Genomic DNA, 15,465 nt, shown 5'->3' on the forward strand with positions numbered 1-15,465 from the left:
ATGTGGCAGTTCCCATTCACAGAATTATGTTTTCATGGGGGACACACACACACACACACACACAACTTTCCATTGTTTCTCAAAATGTGTCCATTATTTCGTAGCCAGGGTCAGGTTCCCTAAGGAACTGCCTTGTCCCATATATTCCTATGCTCCTTAGATGGGATGCTGCAGAGAGTGTATCATGCCCTCTAGTATGTAATAGAAATGGGGCTTTTAAAAGTCATCGCTTGATTGCAGGGTATTTAATTACTATATTGCTTTACAGGACATGCAGTTAAATGTGTGAACTGACTCCGTAGAAATATATTCCATCTGTAATGGTATTGTGGAGACCCCAATTTCCCAACTGAACCCACAAGCTGTTGATTAGCATTGAAGCAGAAGGTTGAATTAGTTCTCAGTTCATTCTTGGTGCTACTTACAACAGGCAGCAAATCAGAGTGTTGCATACAACTACTCAGAGTAGACCAATTTAAATTAGTGTACCTAAGTGGGTCAAGTGCAGCAACATAAGAAGAGTCTGCTAGATGAAGCTAAAGGCCCATCTAGTCCAGCATCCTGTTCTCACAGGATGGCCATCCAGATGTCCATTATGGGAAACCAGTAAACAGGACCTGAGCCCAAGAGCTCTCTCCCCTTCCTGCAGTTTCCAACAACTAGCATTCAGAAGCATTCCTGCTTCTGACTGTGGGGACAGAGCACAGCCATCGTAGCTGGCAGTCATTTGGCTCCTCTTTTAAAGCCATCTAGATTGGTGGCCATTACTTCCTCCTGTGGAAGTCAGCTCCATAGTTTAACTATGCTCTGCATGAAGAAGCCCTTCATTTTATCTGTCTTGGATGTTGCAATATTCATCTTCTTGGAATGTCCATGAGTTCTAACCTTATGAGAGAGGGAGAGAGAGAAATCTCTCTCCACTTTCTCCATGCTGTGCATAATTTTATAAACGTCTATCAACTTACAGTTTCTCTAGACCAAAATGCTGCAACCTTTTTTTAAAAAAATTGTTATTGTTGCTGCTGTTTGTCCTACACCCTAAGGTCCCAGGCATTAAAACACAATAAAAAACCATTTAAAACAACTGACAAACACAGTTGTACCTCAGGTTGAGTATTTAATTCGTTCTGGAGGTCCGTTCTTAACCTGAAACTGTTCTTAACCTGAAGCACCACTTTAGCTAATGGGGCCTCCTGCTGCCACCGCACTGCCATAGCACGATTTCTGTTCTCATCCTGAAGCAAAGTTCTTAACCTGAAGCACTATTTCTGGGTTAGCGGAGTCTGTATCCTGAAGCGTCTGTAACCTGAAGCATATGTAACCCAAAGTACCACTGTTTATAAGGTGGCTTCTAAAAGCATGCACGTCAAGTGTCAAAAGCCTGGGCAAAGAGGGTGATGGATCTACTCTGAGTAGGACTAACTTTGGACACAACCTTGTATCTATACAGAATGTTTCTCAAACATCTTTTTTCCTTCTTCCTAATGCTGACATCTGTATGCATTTTCTGTAGGTCTGGTATATGGACAGCTATCACAACAATCGCTTTGTCCGGGAGTACAAATCCATGTCCGATTTCATTAACACAGACAACTTCACCTCCCACCGCCTCCCTCACCCATGGTCTGGGACTGGACAAGTGGTCTATAATGGCTCCATCTTTTTCAACAAATACCAAAGCCACATCATAATCAAATTTGACTTGAAAACGGAGACCATCCTTAAGACTCGTAGCCTGGACTATGCCGGCTATAACAATGTCTACCACTATGCCTGGGGTGGCCACTCGGACATTGACCTCATGGTGGATGAGAATGGCCTGTGGGCCGTCTATGCCACCAACCAGAATGCGGGGAACATTGTCATCAGCAAGCTGGACCCCAACACTTTGCAGAGCATCCAGACTTGGAACACCAGTTACCCCAAACGCAGCGCTGGAGAAGGGTTCATCATTTGTGGCACATTATACGTCACCAATGGTTACTCGGGGGGTACGAAAGTGACCTACGCCTATCAGACCAACACTTCCACTTACGAATACATCGATATCCCCTTCCTAAACAAATACTCCCACATTTCCATGTTGGACTACAACCCCAAGGACAGAGCTCTCTATGCATGGAACAACGGTCATCAAATCCTTTACAACGTCACCCTCTTCCACGTGGTCCGATCAGATGAATTGTAGTCCACTTTTTTCGTCGGGAAAGGAACTGAACCATTAAACAAAAAACAAACAAACCTGGAAGGGATACATACTATGGAAATATATTTTAAAAGAAAAAAATAGATATAATGAAAAAGGAAAACAGCTGCCAAAATGTCAATGTGGGAGTCTCCGGTATTTAAACCTGCAAGAGATCTGCGCTCATACCTCTCCGAATTTTCAATCAAACATCTAACTCGTGTTATAGACCTTTGGGAGGGGGGGAATGAAACCAACTTATTTGCAGCTGGAACTGCACTTGACAAATTAATTTTCTGTTCTTGGGTGTCTTATTTTTCAAGGGCAGGTGGTCTGTCTGTTCTCTTTCCCTACTGTTCTGATAGCAAAGTTGTAGTTATAAAGTACAAAGTAAAAGGCGATGACTGTTGGGGGGAAAACTTTATCATGGGGATGTGGGGGGGAAGGGGGGGCACCTGATTCTTCAATTGCTCTCTTATTTTTTGGTGCATTGCATGGACAGTTCCTTCCATCACAGTCAGCTATGATGAGGTGTTGAAGTTGACTCACATCAACGGGCTTCTCAATTTTAATTTTTTGATTTTACTTTTAGAAGGAATGTTGCAGGTAGATATTGTCTCCCATGGCGCCTACTCTCGAGTATTTCACTCTCTGCTTCTTATTCTTCTTTTTTTAAAAAAAAACAAACAAACGAACATCTCCCCCCTCTGTGTTTTATGTCACCTTTAGATTCATTGTCCTGGGACCCAAAGTAGCTAATGGATCTGTGTCTCTTTAAGTAGATATAAATACACGAATAAAAAAAAATGAAAAAAATATATAAAAAGGTATGTATTCTGGACAAGTTGTTGTACCCAAATATTTGTTTGAACATGTATCCAGCCAATATCTTGTACAATGTTATGTCTGTTATTAACCAGAGGTGGTAAAAAAACAAAAACTTTGTATGTCCAAGTTTATGCAATGAATGTTGTAAATGCCAATGATGTCATTTGGATTAATAAATGAAGGTTTCATATCTTAAAAAGTGACTAACTGTGTGGAGTTTAAATTCATAGCACCATAGAACTGTAGAGTCAGGGTTGCATGGGGTGTATGGGGCGTTAGAAGAGGGGCGATACCTTTGATGGGGGACACAACTTGCTTCTAGGGTACTTCATACACCCTTGTTCCCCACTCTTACCTGTGTCTCCTAGAAGCTGTCTGCAAGTGACAGCAGCCACATCCCGGGAAATGGCTTTGACTGGCTGGCTAAAACAGCTGAAGGTGGGTCTCAAACCCTCAGTGAGTTAGGAATTTTGCCTGCATACGAAGACAGGCTCTGGTAGACTGAGCGGATGAGACCACTAGTGGGCCAATGGTCGAGAAGGCGGTTTCTGCAGCTGGGGCTTGTCAGTCTGAGAAGGTAGCCCTTCTTAGAGAAGGAAAACTCTGTTCCTAAACCTTTATTGCCTTGTGGAATATATTCGGGAAAAGAAAAGGCTTAAGGAGTAAACCTACACAAATCTGGAGTGGGTCCCTAAGGCAGTTGGGTGGTGCCTTGTACGTCTCCTTTGGGAAACTCCATCAGCCAAGTTGGTGCCAAATGCATTGCTCTGGTTTCCTTTGGACTACATCAGCAAGGCCAAGAGGGGTGTTGTGTTGTCTGGGCACCCCAGGACCTCCACACACACTGTGCTGCTAACCCAGCAGTTTGACTTCACCCCCAAAGGCACACTCCATTGTCTCTCAAGGCAGATAGATGCCAACAACCATTAGAGGGGATCCCAGAGGTCATCCAGTTCAACCCCCTGCCATGCAGGAAACACAACAAGCCTGGGGGAGGGTGGGGAGAGGCTATACAAACCTTATTAGCTTGCTTCAAGCAATTCACACTGTTGGTGTAATGTGAACCATGGGTTAAATTACACAGTGCTTGGGCTCGTGTCTTGAGGAGCACATCCCCCACATCTGGATGTGCTGATATAAGGGTGCCAGGCGCACTGGGTTACCATAGCAACACCAGCCAGGTCAACTGTGTTCCTTTCTGAGCCATTCACCCTCCCATTGGTCCAGGCCATATGCCTATGTGTAGAGACAGGTATCATAGTCTCCAGGGCATTGCTTTCATTATGTCTAGTCCTGCTGCATGTTCGTGTCCTGCCCTTTTTTGCTGGCAGGGTCTGACTCTGAATCTGTGAGAGTCAGGGGAAGAGACTGTGGGTTTTCCATGGCAGCGTTAGCTAGCGTGGTGGTAGTGTTGATGGATCTCTCCGTACATATGTATCTTTACCTCAAAGGTCATAAGGACTGCACATAGTAGATAGCAGTGTTTAGCTTTGTCTTGCATCTGGAGACAATAAACATTTGCTTACTTTGAACTGTGTGGGAGAGGAGTTCTCCTCTTAACTGGGGACTCTGGAAGAGGATGTTCTGCTGGGAGCAAGAAATCTCTGAAGACTCTGCTGGGGCTCCACATGCTCTGCAGATAACATCACACTGGTTGGGGTGTGGTGAATGACCAACTGACTTCCACAAGTCCCAACACACACAACCTAAGAGATAGCTGATGAACAGCACTGACTTTGCAGAGCCTTCGTGCCTCACCTTCAATGCTGCCCCCAAACTGTGGGAGCTTTTCAAACAGGCAAAGCATACCATCCGTTGTTCCCTGTGGCCCCTCTGGTGTGCAAGTTAACTGAATTTGGTAGCTGCTGGGAGCATCCACAGCATATTACTTTTCAGAAAAGCAGAGGTTTGTTCCACTGGGAGAGCTGACAGATCTTTAATTACCAGCAGTCATTACTGCATTATCATAATGAGAGTACACACAGAATTCCCTTTCAGCCTGCCAGCTGTTCTCTTGACTTGGAAACATTTCAGCCCTCTGGCATCTGCTGCTTGACTTCAAATCATTCTTTCTAGGTGGCCTGAAAAACCACAGTCAGTTGTATGAAACTACGTGCATGGCACTGGATGATCAGCAACGATTGTGGCAAGACTGTGTAACTGCCTGTCACCAGGCTCTCCAGTCGTGCCATGCACCTGACGTCAACCAAGGATCAAGATAAATTTGTGAGGTTTGGGAGAGTCACAGTTTGCAAGCAGGATCTTGAAATTTCTACCTGGCTCACCTTTCAGATTTGTATTTTATTTGTATCTAGTCATCATAGAGTTGGGAGGGACCCTGAGGGTCATCTAGTCCAACCCTCTGCAATGCAGGAATCCTGCCCACAGCCATCGCTGGGTGGGCTTGAACAACCAGCCTTCTGGTTAACAGTCAGGTGCCCTGACCTATTAAGAGAAGTCAACTCAGACCCAGGTCAACTGCAGCATGAACGGATTTTGTTTGATTTATTCCATTTATATCCCACCTTCCCCCCCCAAAGGAGTTCAAAGTGGTGTGCATGGTTCTCTCCCTCCGCATTTAATCCCCACAACAACCCTGTGAGGTGGGTCAGGCTGAGAGGCAGGGCAAGTGGGGATTCGAACCCTGGTCCCCTAGGTGCTAGTCCACCACTCTAAACAGTATACCACCCTGGCTCAATGTTAAGATCTGTCAAACTTTCCTCTTTTAAAAAGGAAAGACTCATTTAACAATTATTGGAATGGAATAAAATGGAATGGAATAAAATGAATGTATACAAATCTGAACAAAATCTCTCAAAACCTAAAAGCATAAAACAAGATCTAGACACTCCCTAGGAAGATGTACCATCCCCTCCTAGGAATCCTCCCATCAGTTGCTGAAGATGAAAAATGTGCTGTCTTCACTGTTGGATATTTCTCATGTGTACCCAAATGAAAGATTCATAGCCTGACGTCTTCTCATCTCTCCTTAAACTTTGTCCCAAGTATTGTTTTCTCGGTGCATTATATACTAGACAACAATTGATGCTGTGGGTATCAGGGGTCAGTCTGGAAAATGCCCTGAGTCCCTTCCAGTTCTTGGGATCCTGTACCCAGTGAGGATTAGAATTTAATAGAGGATTGTATTGCTGAGATAGTAAGAAAAGCTTCTTTGTAGGACCTTAGCCGGCCACTTGAGTATCCTCATCAGCACCCCAAAGAATGGCCCAGGTCGCAAGATCCACAACTAAGTGATGGGGCCCTCCAGGTTAAGGGGTGGTGGGCCTTTCCTCCACCCCTTATCACTTAGCTCCTAGGAGAAATCAAGAGCCTGAGTGGAATGTGAGAGTTGAGCTGGAAGCAGCCTGGAAGCTGGAGACACAGAGACCTGCTTGCTCTGCGCTGCATCCAAAGCTGAAACTAATGAAGAAGCAAGATCTGTTCAGAGTGTTAATGTGATGGCCTGGAAATCAAATTCGGAGGCTGAACCTGAGGAATCCCAGCCTGCACAGGACTCCCCGCCTCCAGAACCAACTGAGCCAGGGCGGGGGCATGAGCCTGAAGGGTCCTCACCTGTGCTGGATCCTCAGGTGAAGGCACCAGCTAAGTCTGCTCTGGCTCCTGAGGGGAAGGAGGACCCATTGCCTGCAGGTGCTCCACCCTCAGCCCCATCAGAGGAAGCTGAGGTTGCCTCTGGGTCCGGTAACCCTCCAGCCTCTCCTGAGCTGCAGAGGCTCAGGGCAGAGAGGCGGAGGGAACTAAGTTCCCACAGGAGGAGTGTTTGCCTCCAGGCCAGGAGAGGTGAGTCTCCTGTGGACTGGGGCTGCCCTATGCCTTGGGGCAGATAAAAGCCAGCCAGCCCCAGTCCCAAGTTGCAGGAGCAACGTTGTTGGTAGCCAGTTCCAGCCTGATCCCTGACCTGCTTCCCTGCCGGAGCTCCCGACCTCACCCAACGCCCTGCCCTGCACCCAGCTTCAACTTCTACGGACTGCCTTCATTGCACCATCGACCTCGGACTGGACTCGGACCTCGCCTCTCAGTTAGCCCCCGGGACCAGCACAGTTAATGCTGTGAACCCCTCCGACTTAAGCTCAGGTTGTATAGATGTGTAAATAAAACCATGTATCCTAATGATGCCACAGCCTCCCAAACCAACATTATGCACAAAATCTTCAACCCAGTTTAAACCACAAGCACCGTCACGTTCTTGGCCTATTGACTAGGATCAGGAAAGCAGCTGATGTCTATCCACAGTTCAAAAGTGTTTTCATTTTAAGAGATCAAAAGGCATGAGGACTAGAATTTTACTTCCTCTTTTTGAGAGGATAGGCCATAGCTCAGTGGCTAGGGAATCTGCTCTACATGCAGAAGGTCCCAGGTTGAAGCCTGAAAGGTTCAGGCACAGCTAGGAAAGTCTCCTCCAGGACTAAACCTTTTTAGGATTGCAAAGCATCACTGAGCTGTGATAGAAAGGATCCTTGCTGACCTTTTGCTGGTGTGCTCTGGTCCATGGGGTCACGAAGAGTCGGACACGACTAAACAACAACAACAACGTTTGGGAAGTCTATATTTAAGGAATTGACTTTTTATTGTTTTTTATCTGTAATTTTAATAGATTTGTTTTGTATTGTTTTAACCTCATTAGTTTTTAAATAATTGTCTTTTCTATGGTTGTAGCTTTTTTATATTTTATCTGTGTTTTGCATTTTTATTTCTAAGCCACCTTGAGTCCCAGTCTGGGGAAAATGAGGCTTGTAAATAAGAAAAAGAAAAATAATGTATAATGAATTCACTAAGTTTAAATAAACTTCATGATGTGGAAGCCCCAGACTCAGACACAGACTCAGACTGATGTATTCACATAGGCGCCGACTCCATGGGGCCTGAGGGGGCCCGAGCCCCCTCAAAAATTCGTTTGGGGGGGCTCTGCCCCCCCAATAATTTAAGAAAATTATTGCCGTATTTTTCCCTCAAAAAGAGGAAGCGGCTGCTTTCCTGCATTCTGCCTCAGGGTCTTACTGCCCACCCTCCTCTGTTTCCTTGCTGTGTTTGCTCAAACGGAACAAAGAGCAGGGAAAGCCCCTCCCCTCCAGGCAAGGAGAGGGCTGAAAACATGCAGGAGAGAGAGAGAGAGAGAGAGAGAGAGAGAGAGAGAGAGAGAGAGAGAGAGAGAGAGAGAGAGAGAGAGAGAGCTCGCGCGCGAGCTGGCTGGCTTGGGTGGGTAGGTGAGGGAAAACTTTTGCCTTCCTTTCCTCCCTGCCGTTATACCCCTCCCCTGCATTCTTAGCCAGCTGCTTCTCTGCACACCCCTCTTGTGCTCCTTGTCCGTTCTGTGTTTTTCCTTCCCTCCCCACTTAAAATGTGGTTTAAAAGCATGGATCCACATGGATCCTCAGGATCTTTGCATTGGGTCACCCCAAATTCACCATCAGATCACATAGCATGTCCATGGCTACAGCCTGCCCCCCAAAATCACACACCCACTGTTGCCCGGGGCTGCAATGGTGCAAAAACGTGGTTACAAAACATGGATCCACAGGGATCCTCAGGATCTTTGCATTGGGTCACCCCAAATTCACCATCAGAGCACATAGCATGTCCATGGCTACAGCCTGCCCCCCAAAAATCACACACCCACTGTTGCCTGGGGCTGCAATGGTGCAAAAACGTGGTTACAAAGCATGGATCCACAGCGATTCTCAGGATTTTTGCATTGGGTCACCCCAAATTCACCATCAGATCACATCTCTGTGGCCACAGCATGAAGCACAAAAATGATACATCATTAATATTCACCGCCCACGGCGGCAGCCAATCGGCTGCCGCAAAGGGCGGGCCCTCACAGGTTCACTTAAGGTCGGGGCAGCCCGGGGCTCGCCCCTTTCGTTCCCCCAGCAGCAGCGGTTTGGAGGTCTTGGGCCCCCCAATATTTTTTATAAGTCGGTATGGGCCCCCCCCCAATATTTTTTATAAGTCGGCGCCCCTGTGTATTCATTTCGACAGGAGAGGCTGCTGGCTAGTGACTCTTCAGGAGAACACTGGGTTGGACTGACCAGTTGCTGACTCTCAATATTATGCAGTTTCCTGTGTTTCTATGGAACCTCAGACCCATCACGCTCCTTGGGTCACAAGGAGGTGCAGATCTTAAGTCATCTATAAATACAAATACCATCTCCAGCCTTGCCATAAACCAGCTTCACTAAGTCTCTCCCTTTTGCTTGAAATGGTCCTCAGCTCTCCCAGGGAGAGAGAGACAGATTCATCCTGGGCAAAGCAGGATTTGGATTCCAGGGCCATATGGTCCTCCTGCAGCAGGAGGAATTGAAAAGGAAATTGCTCTCTTTTCAGATAATCAGCTGAGGAGGGTGGGGGGAGAAATGACAAGAAGGCCATCTACTTAATGCACGCGTTCTCGAGACTGATTGACGTGTTGTAACAACATAAGCCTTCCACTGAGCGATAGAGAATCCCCTAGCTGCTAGAGTTAAAGACTGGATTGCTAGCTCTGCTCTGAATGACACACAAACGCGCACACACAGAGGATTAGATTCCTTCAGCTGGAGACAGAATCAATAAGGTGATTATGACCTTGTTTTTCTTGCTACGGTTGGGAGATATCCGTGGAGCTGGGGCTTCCAAAAATGGGAAGGGAGAAGCAGCCGCTAGGCAAATTGCAGGTCTGAGGCTGCATAAGCCTATTTTTTTTTTAGCATGCTGTAGCAGATGGTAGATAGAATAATAGAATAGTAGCATTGTAAGGGGCCCCCAGGGGTCAACTAGTCCAATGCAATGCAGGAATCATAGTCCTCCTGGCAGGGCAGCCCTCCAGCCTCTGCTTGAAAACATCCAATGAAGGGGAGTCCACCACCTGGCCAGCGAGTCTGTTCCACTGTTGAATGGTTCCTACTGTCAGAAAGTTATTCCTAAGATTTATTTGGAATCTCCTTTCTTGCAATTCGACTCCATTGGTTCAAAACCTGCCTTCTAGAGCAGCAGAAGGCAAGTTTGCTCCATCTTCCACATGTCAGCCCTTTAGATAGTGGAGCCCTTCCAATATTCTGGAAGGAAGACAGTTAAATTTGGCCCTGCAGAAGCCACAGCAATACTTAGGGAAAGTCAGATTATGGCATAGGACCATTTGAAGGGTTCTTTTACTGAGTCAGATCCTTGGTCCATCTAGCTCAGTATATTGGTAGACTTGTAAAAAAGCTAAGAAATATTGGATACAAACATATACATGAGGTCCAGCTCCAAGGGCCTTCTGGCGGTTCCCTCACTGCAAGAATTGAAATTACAGGGAACCAGGTAGAGGGCCTTCTCAGTGGTGGCACCCACCCTGTCAGATGTCAAAGAAATAAACAATTACATGATTTTCCAAAGGCATCTGAAGACAGCCCTGTATTGGGAAGTTTTTAATGTTTGAGGTCTCACTGTGTTTCTACATTATGTTGGAACCTGCCCAGAATGGCTGGGGCAACCCAGTCACATGGTGGGGTATATGTATTATTATTATTATTATTATTATTATTATTATTATTATTATTATTATTATTATCTTCATCATCATTACTACCACTACTAGTACATTGATGCAGAATATTTAAAGTGTAACATTAAAATGAAGCTTCCTAGGAATAATGAATATAAAACTGAACAATATTTCAATGCATGATCACAGTGGTGAAACTTTTATATGTACGAAAATGGAAATATTCATCATGCCTACGATGGAGGAACAGTTATTGAAATCATAGGACTTAGCTGAGATTATGTGCTTAATCACAGAAAAATAATTGTCAATATTTACTAAAGATTGGAAACTCGTGCAAAATTTTTGCATGAAAAAGAAAACAAGCTTAAATCTGGGTTTTAGGATCAAAATATTGTCTTATAGAAAGAGGAATTGTTGGGTGTTATCTTGGAGTGGATGTTCTGAATAATTTTTTTGTATATAGATGACAGATGAAGAAATGTAAGGTCTCCTCCTCTCCCCCCTCCTTTTCTTTTTCTTTTTTCTCTTTCTTCTTTCTTTTTTTTTTCTTTTTCCTTTTCCTTCTTTTGGTTTGTGTTTTTATTTAGATGAATTAATCTTTGGTGAAAAGCTATTGAATATTCGCTAAGAACCATGGTAGATCTTCTTTTTGATTTTTAATCATAATAACAGGGTGAGCTCCAGTTGCTCGGTCCCCGCTCCTGCCCACCTAGCAGTTCAAAAGCACATCAAAGTGCAAGTAGATAAATAGGTACCGCTCCGGTGGGAAGGTAAACGGCGTTTCCGTGCGCTGCTCTGGTTCTCCAGAAGCGGCTTAGTCATGCTGGCCACATGACCCGGAAGCTGTACTCTGGCTCCCTTGGCCAATAAAGCGAGATGAGCACCAAAACCCCAGAGTCGGTCACGACTGGACCTAATGGCCCTTTACCCTTTACCTTAATAACATTATTGGAAAATAAGAAAAGTATTGTCTACAATCACCGGCAGCAATGGCTGTCTGGGGTTTCAGGCAGGATTTCCTCCCAACGCCTACTTGCTGACCCTGGGGATTGAACCTGGGTCCTTCTCCTTGTAAGACAGATGTTGTAATGCTGAGCTGCTGCCTTTCCCCACAAGGACTGACAGGACCACAGGCACAGTGGTGTTGAGCTTCTGTGGACACCCTCTGTGGCAACTTCCCACCTAAAGGTAGGCTGGTCCCTGTTGCAGCATCAGGGAGAGCAGCACAGAGTGGCTGCAGAAAGTGACCCACTTTCCAAACCAGCTGGATGCTGATGGGGCAATACAACAGCAGTCAAGATCTCCATGGCAACAGCCTTTAATTGCTTCCCAATGCAGATTTTTTGGGATCATTGGTAAAGAGGTGTGGGGATTTTATATATTTATTTATCCAGATAAATATCTGTGTGTTGCTTTTCGGGATGCGGGGTGTATCAAAGTGGATCAGTGAAAAGCACACACATAGCCTCACCACAGCCCAACCTACTTGGTGTGTGGGTGTGGGTGCAGAGAGTGAGGAAGGAAGGGGAAAGCTGCAGACTCTGGTCCCAAAGCACCCACACCGTGCCTCTGTCCGACAGACGTGGAACCATTTTTCCAGACAGTACACCTAGCTCAGTGTTGAACCTGCAGACTAGCAACAGACCCCAAGGGTTTCAAGACACAGGGGGGTCTCTCCCAGGACTACCTGGAGAGATAATAATAATAATTTATTATTTGTATCCCGCCCATCTGGCTGGGTTTCCCCAGCCACTCTGGGCAGCTTCCAACAAAGATTAAAAATATATCAAAATGTCATGCATTAAAAACTTCCCTGACACCTTCAGGTGTCTTCTAAATGTCAGGTAGTTATTTATCTCTTTGACATCTGATGGGAGGGTGTTCCACAGGGCAGGTGCCACTACCAAGAAGGCCCTCTGCCTGTTTCCCTGTAACTTTGCTTATCGCAGTGAGGGAACCGCCAGAAGGCCCTTGGCGCTGGACCTCAGCGTCTGGGCAGAACAATGGGGGTGGAGACGCTCCTTAAGGTATACTGGGCCGAGGCCGTTTAGGGACTGAGCCCAGGACCTTCTGTATGCCAAGCAGGTGGAAATAGGGAACTTACTCCCATAGGAGGCAATGGTGGTTGCCAATGGCTAAGTTGTCCTTTAAAGAGGATTAGACAAATCCATGGAGGCCGATAAGGCTATCAGTGACTACTAGCAACAATGACTTGGCTCTGCTTCCACAGTCAGAGACAATAATGCTTCTGAATATTGTTCTATGCCACCCCAGTTGCCAAGTGGTGCAAGATCCCAGGGGCTTGGGTTTGCCAGGTCTGGGGTTTCTTTGGATATGAGACTCCTGGGAATTGTAGCTTATTAAGAGAGCTGGATATTTTAGGGGTAAATGACAGCTCTCGGGGATTCTTTGGGGGAAGCCGTGTGCTTGACGTATGTACAGTGCATACGCAGCCCAAGGGTATCAAATATCTGTCACAATATTAATATGCCCACAAAGTAAAGCTGTGATTTACTGGGGGCACATGCCAGATAAAGGGCTTGTCTGGGCAAAGGAAAAGCTAGGTCAACAGTGCACAGAGTGAAGCAGAATGAGGCTTCCCCACCCGCCTTGCAATGTGCTCCATTCCCTTGCCCCCTCCTCCTCCCCTTTGCTCCCTGGATGATAGATGCTACCGGGTGTTTGTATGAGCACCATAGAAACTGGATGGGTATGGTTTAATTACTAAATCCCCCAGGTGCATTCTTGGGAAGATAAATGGGTGCAATATTTTATATATATATAAAAAAAACCTATTGCAGCTCTCCCTGTATCTATATTTAGAAACCATTGCTCCCCCATTTATCCACATATGGCACACAGTCAGTAGTAGCACAGTTCAGAGAAGGTGAGCCAAGAGATGGCACAGGACTGCAGGTGCTTTTCTTCCCCAAAGCTTTTCTTTGCTGTGAGAACACACAAAATGAAAACATGAAATGCCATTGTTAGCAAAGTCATTTAACAGAGTCCAAAGAGAAAAGTCCTGGCCTCACTTTACTGAGCGAACAAGAACAGCCTATAATTATTATATTTATTTGTATCCCACCTTTTTCTCGACCAGGACTCACAGATAAAATACAAAAAGCTAAAAACATATCTATAAGACCATCATTAAAAGTTAATTAAATAAATTAAAACAACATAAAACAAATCTATTAAAATACAGATGAAAAAATAGCACAGCACTGTTGAAAGCCCTTTTCTTAAAATGTAGCCAGTTCACAATGGCCTGCCAGAGTAAAACAGTCTTCACTTGACAGCAGGAGAACCAGGAGTGAGACAGTCTTAACTTCTCCAGTCTAGCTTCTCCTGGGCCTGAGCCGTATGGGGCTTTATAGGTCATAACCAGCAATTTGAATTGTGCCCAGAAACAGATTGGTTCCCAGTAGATTAAGAGTCTCATGGTCTGCTGACTGAGTTTACAAATGTGAAGGAGGTACCGTGTGGCACCTGGAACAGTGCCAGTTCTGCCAGCTGAAGTGGTATAGTGGGCACAGGTAGGATGAGGTGTTCTTACAGGTCAACTGGTCGCAATTTGTTAAGGGCTTTATATACTCATGGGAACACCTTGAACCTGGCCCAGTAGCAGATCAGAAACCTGTGCAGGTCTCTGAGCAGGTTTTATATGCTAACAAGGCCTCACTCCTATCAGCAGCCATGCTGCAGCATTCCACACTAACTGTGGCTTCTGGATCAAGCGCAAGGGAAGACCCACATGAAGCGCATTAAAGTAATCCATGATTAAAATCAGTTTGCAACAAATTACAGCCACAGGAACAGATCTTTGTTTTGGTCTACATGGTTTTGTTTTGTTTCGTTTGGAAAATGCAAATGTTGAAGTCTGCCTTTCTATGCAGAATGATGCAAATTTCTCTCCATCTCCTACCTGGTATGCATTTATTAGTTTTCTAAGTGTTGCAAAGCAGGTGAGGCGACTTTGCACTGAGATGGAGCGACCTGTAGACTTGCCAGTAGGCTTACAATTGAAAATTCATTTAATCTGACATTTTGGCCAGAAAAACACACACGTGCCTTGATTAGGGTGGGATTACTCCTTTGCAGCATGGATTAAAGTTCAAAATCCAGGAACGCCTCTGATGTTTGGAAGCCACAGCAGGAAAAGCTGGCCCATTCAGAGATTCCCCTGATGGAGCCCAAACACTGGGGATTACAAATCATTTCTGAAGGATAAAGCACTGGGTAAGGGGTTCAGAAGTAAGGCTGTAGATTAGCGGTAGAGCATCTGCTTTGCATGAAGAAAGTCCCACGTACAATTCCCAGCAACATCTCCAGGTAGGGCTGTGTAATATTCCCTGCCTGAAATCCTAGAGGGCTGTTGCCAATCAGTGTGCAAAATGCAACAGAGGTATGGCTCAATATAAAGCATCTGGACTAGATGGGCCACTGGCCTGGTCCAGCAGGGCTCTCCTTATGGAAGTCTATTAAGAGCATAATAACACAAGAGCTTCCTGGATCAGACAAATGTCCCATCTAGTCCAGCATCCTGTTTTCACAGTAGCTCACCAGGTGCCCATTATGGGAAACCAGCAAACAGCCCTCACCCCTCTTGCAGTTTCCAGCAACTGGTATTCACAAGCATTCCTGCCTCTGACCATGGAGGCAGAGCATAGCCACCAAGGCCTGCAGCCATCAATAGCCTTCTCAATGAATTTGTCTAATCCTCTTTTTAAAGGCATATAGTTTAATTATGCACTATGGTAGCAGAATCTCCATGCCCAGTCTACCTTGCAATGCCAAATAATGGTGAAGGACAATTGGAGAATACTTTTGCACACAGGTACTGCTTTGGGGCTTTGTACTGAGGCATCTGGTTGCCGCAGTAAGGACAGGTTGCTGCACTAGATAGGCCCCCTTTGGCCTAAACCAATAGGCTCTTCTCATGTTCTTATGAGTGAATCTT

The 15,465-nt window shown here is 45.6% G+C and overlaps 1 protein-coding gene and 1 long non-coding RNA gene across 3 annotated transcripts in view; both read left to right on the top strand.

The window, feature by feature from the left end:
• OLFM1 (olfactomedin 1) overlaps window positions 1-2,855 on the top strand; it is a 47,899-nt gene extending 45,044 nt beyond the window's left edge. For both annotated transcript variants that reach the window (XM_081897881.1, XM_081897880.1), the window contains exon 6: window positions 1,514-2,855. In XM_081897881.1, coding sequence (XP_081754007.1) covers window positions 1,514-2,188 — 675 coding nt within the window. In that variant the 3' untranslated portion in view covers window positions 2,189-2,855. The remainder of the gene's footprint in view (window positions 1-1,513) is intronic.
• LOC309362340 overlaps window positions 1-15,465 on the top strand; it is a 167,301-nt gene that overhangs the window by 98,022 nt on the left and 53,814 nt on the right. The gene's annotated exons all lie outside the window — the stretch shown is intronic.

The sequence above is a fragment of the Podarcis melisellensis genome, assembly GCF_964234715.1.
Source record: "Podarcis melisellensis genome assembly, chromosome: Z".
Taxonomy (NCBI): domain Eukaryota; kingdom Metazoa; phylum Chordata; class Lepidosauria; order Squamata; family Lacertidae; genus Podarcis; species Podarcis melisellensis.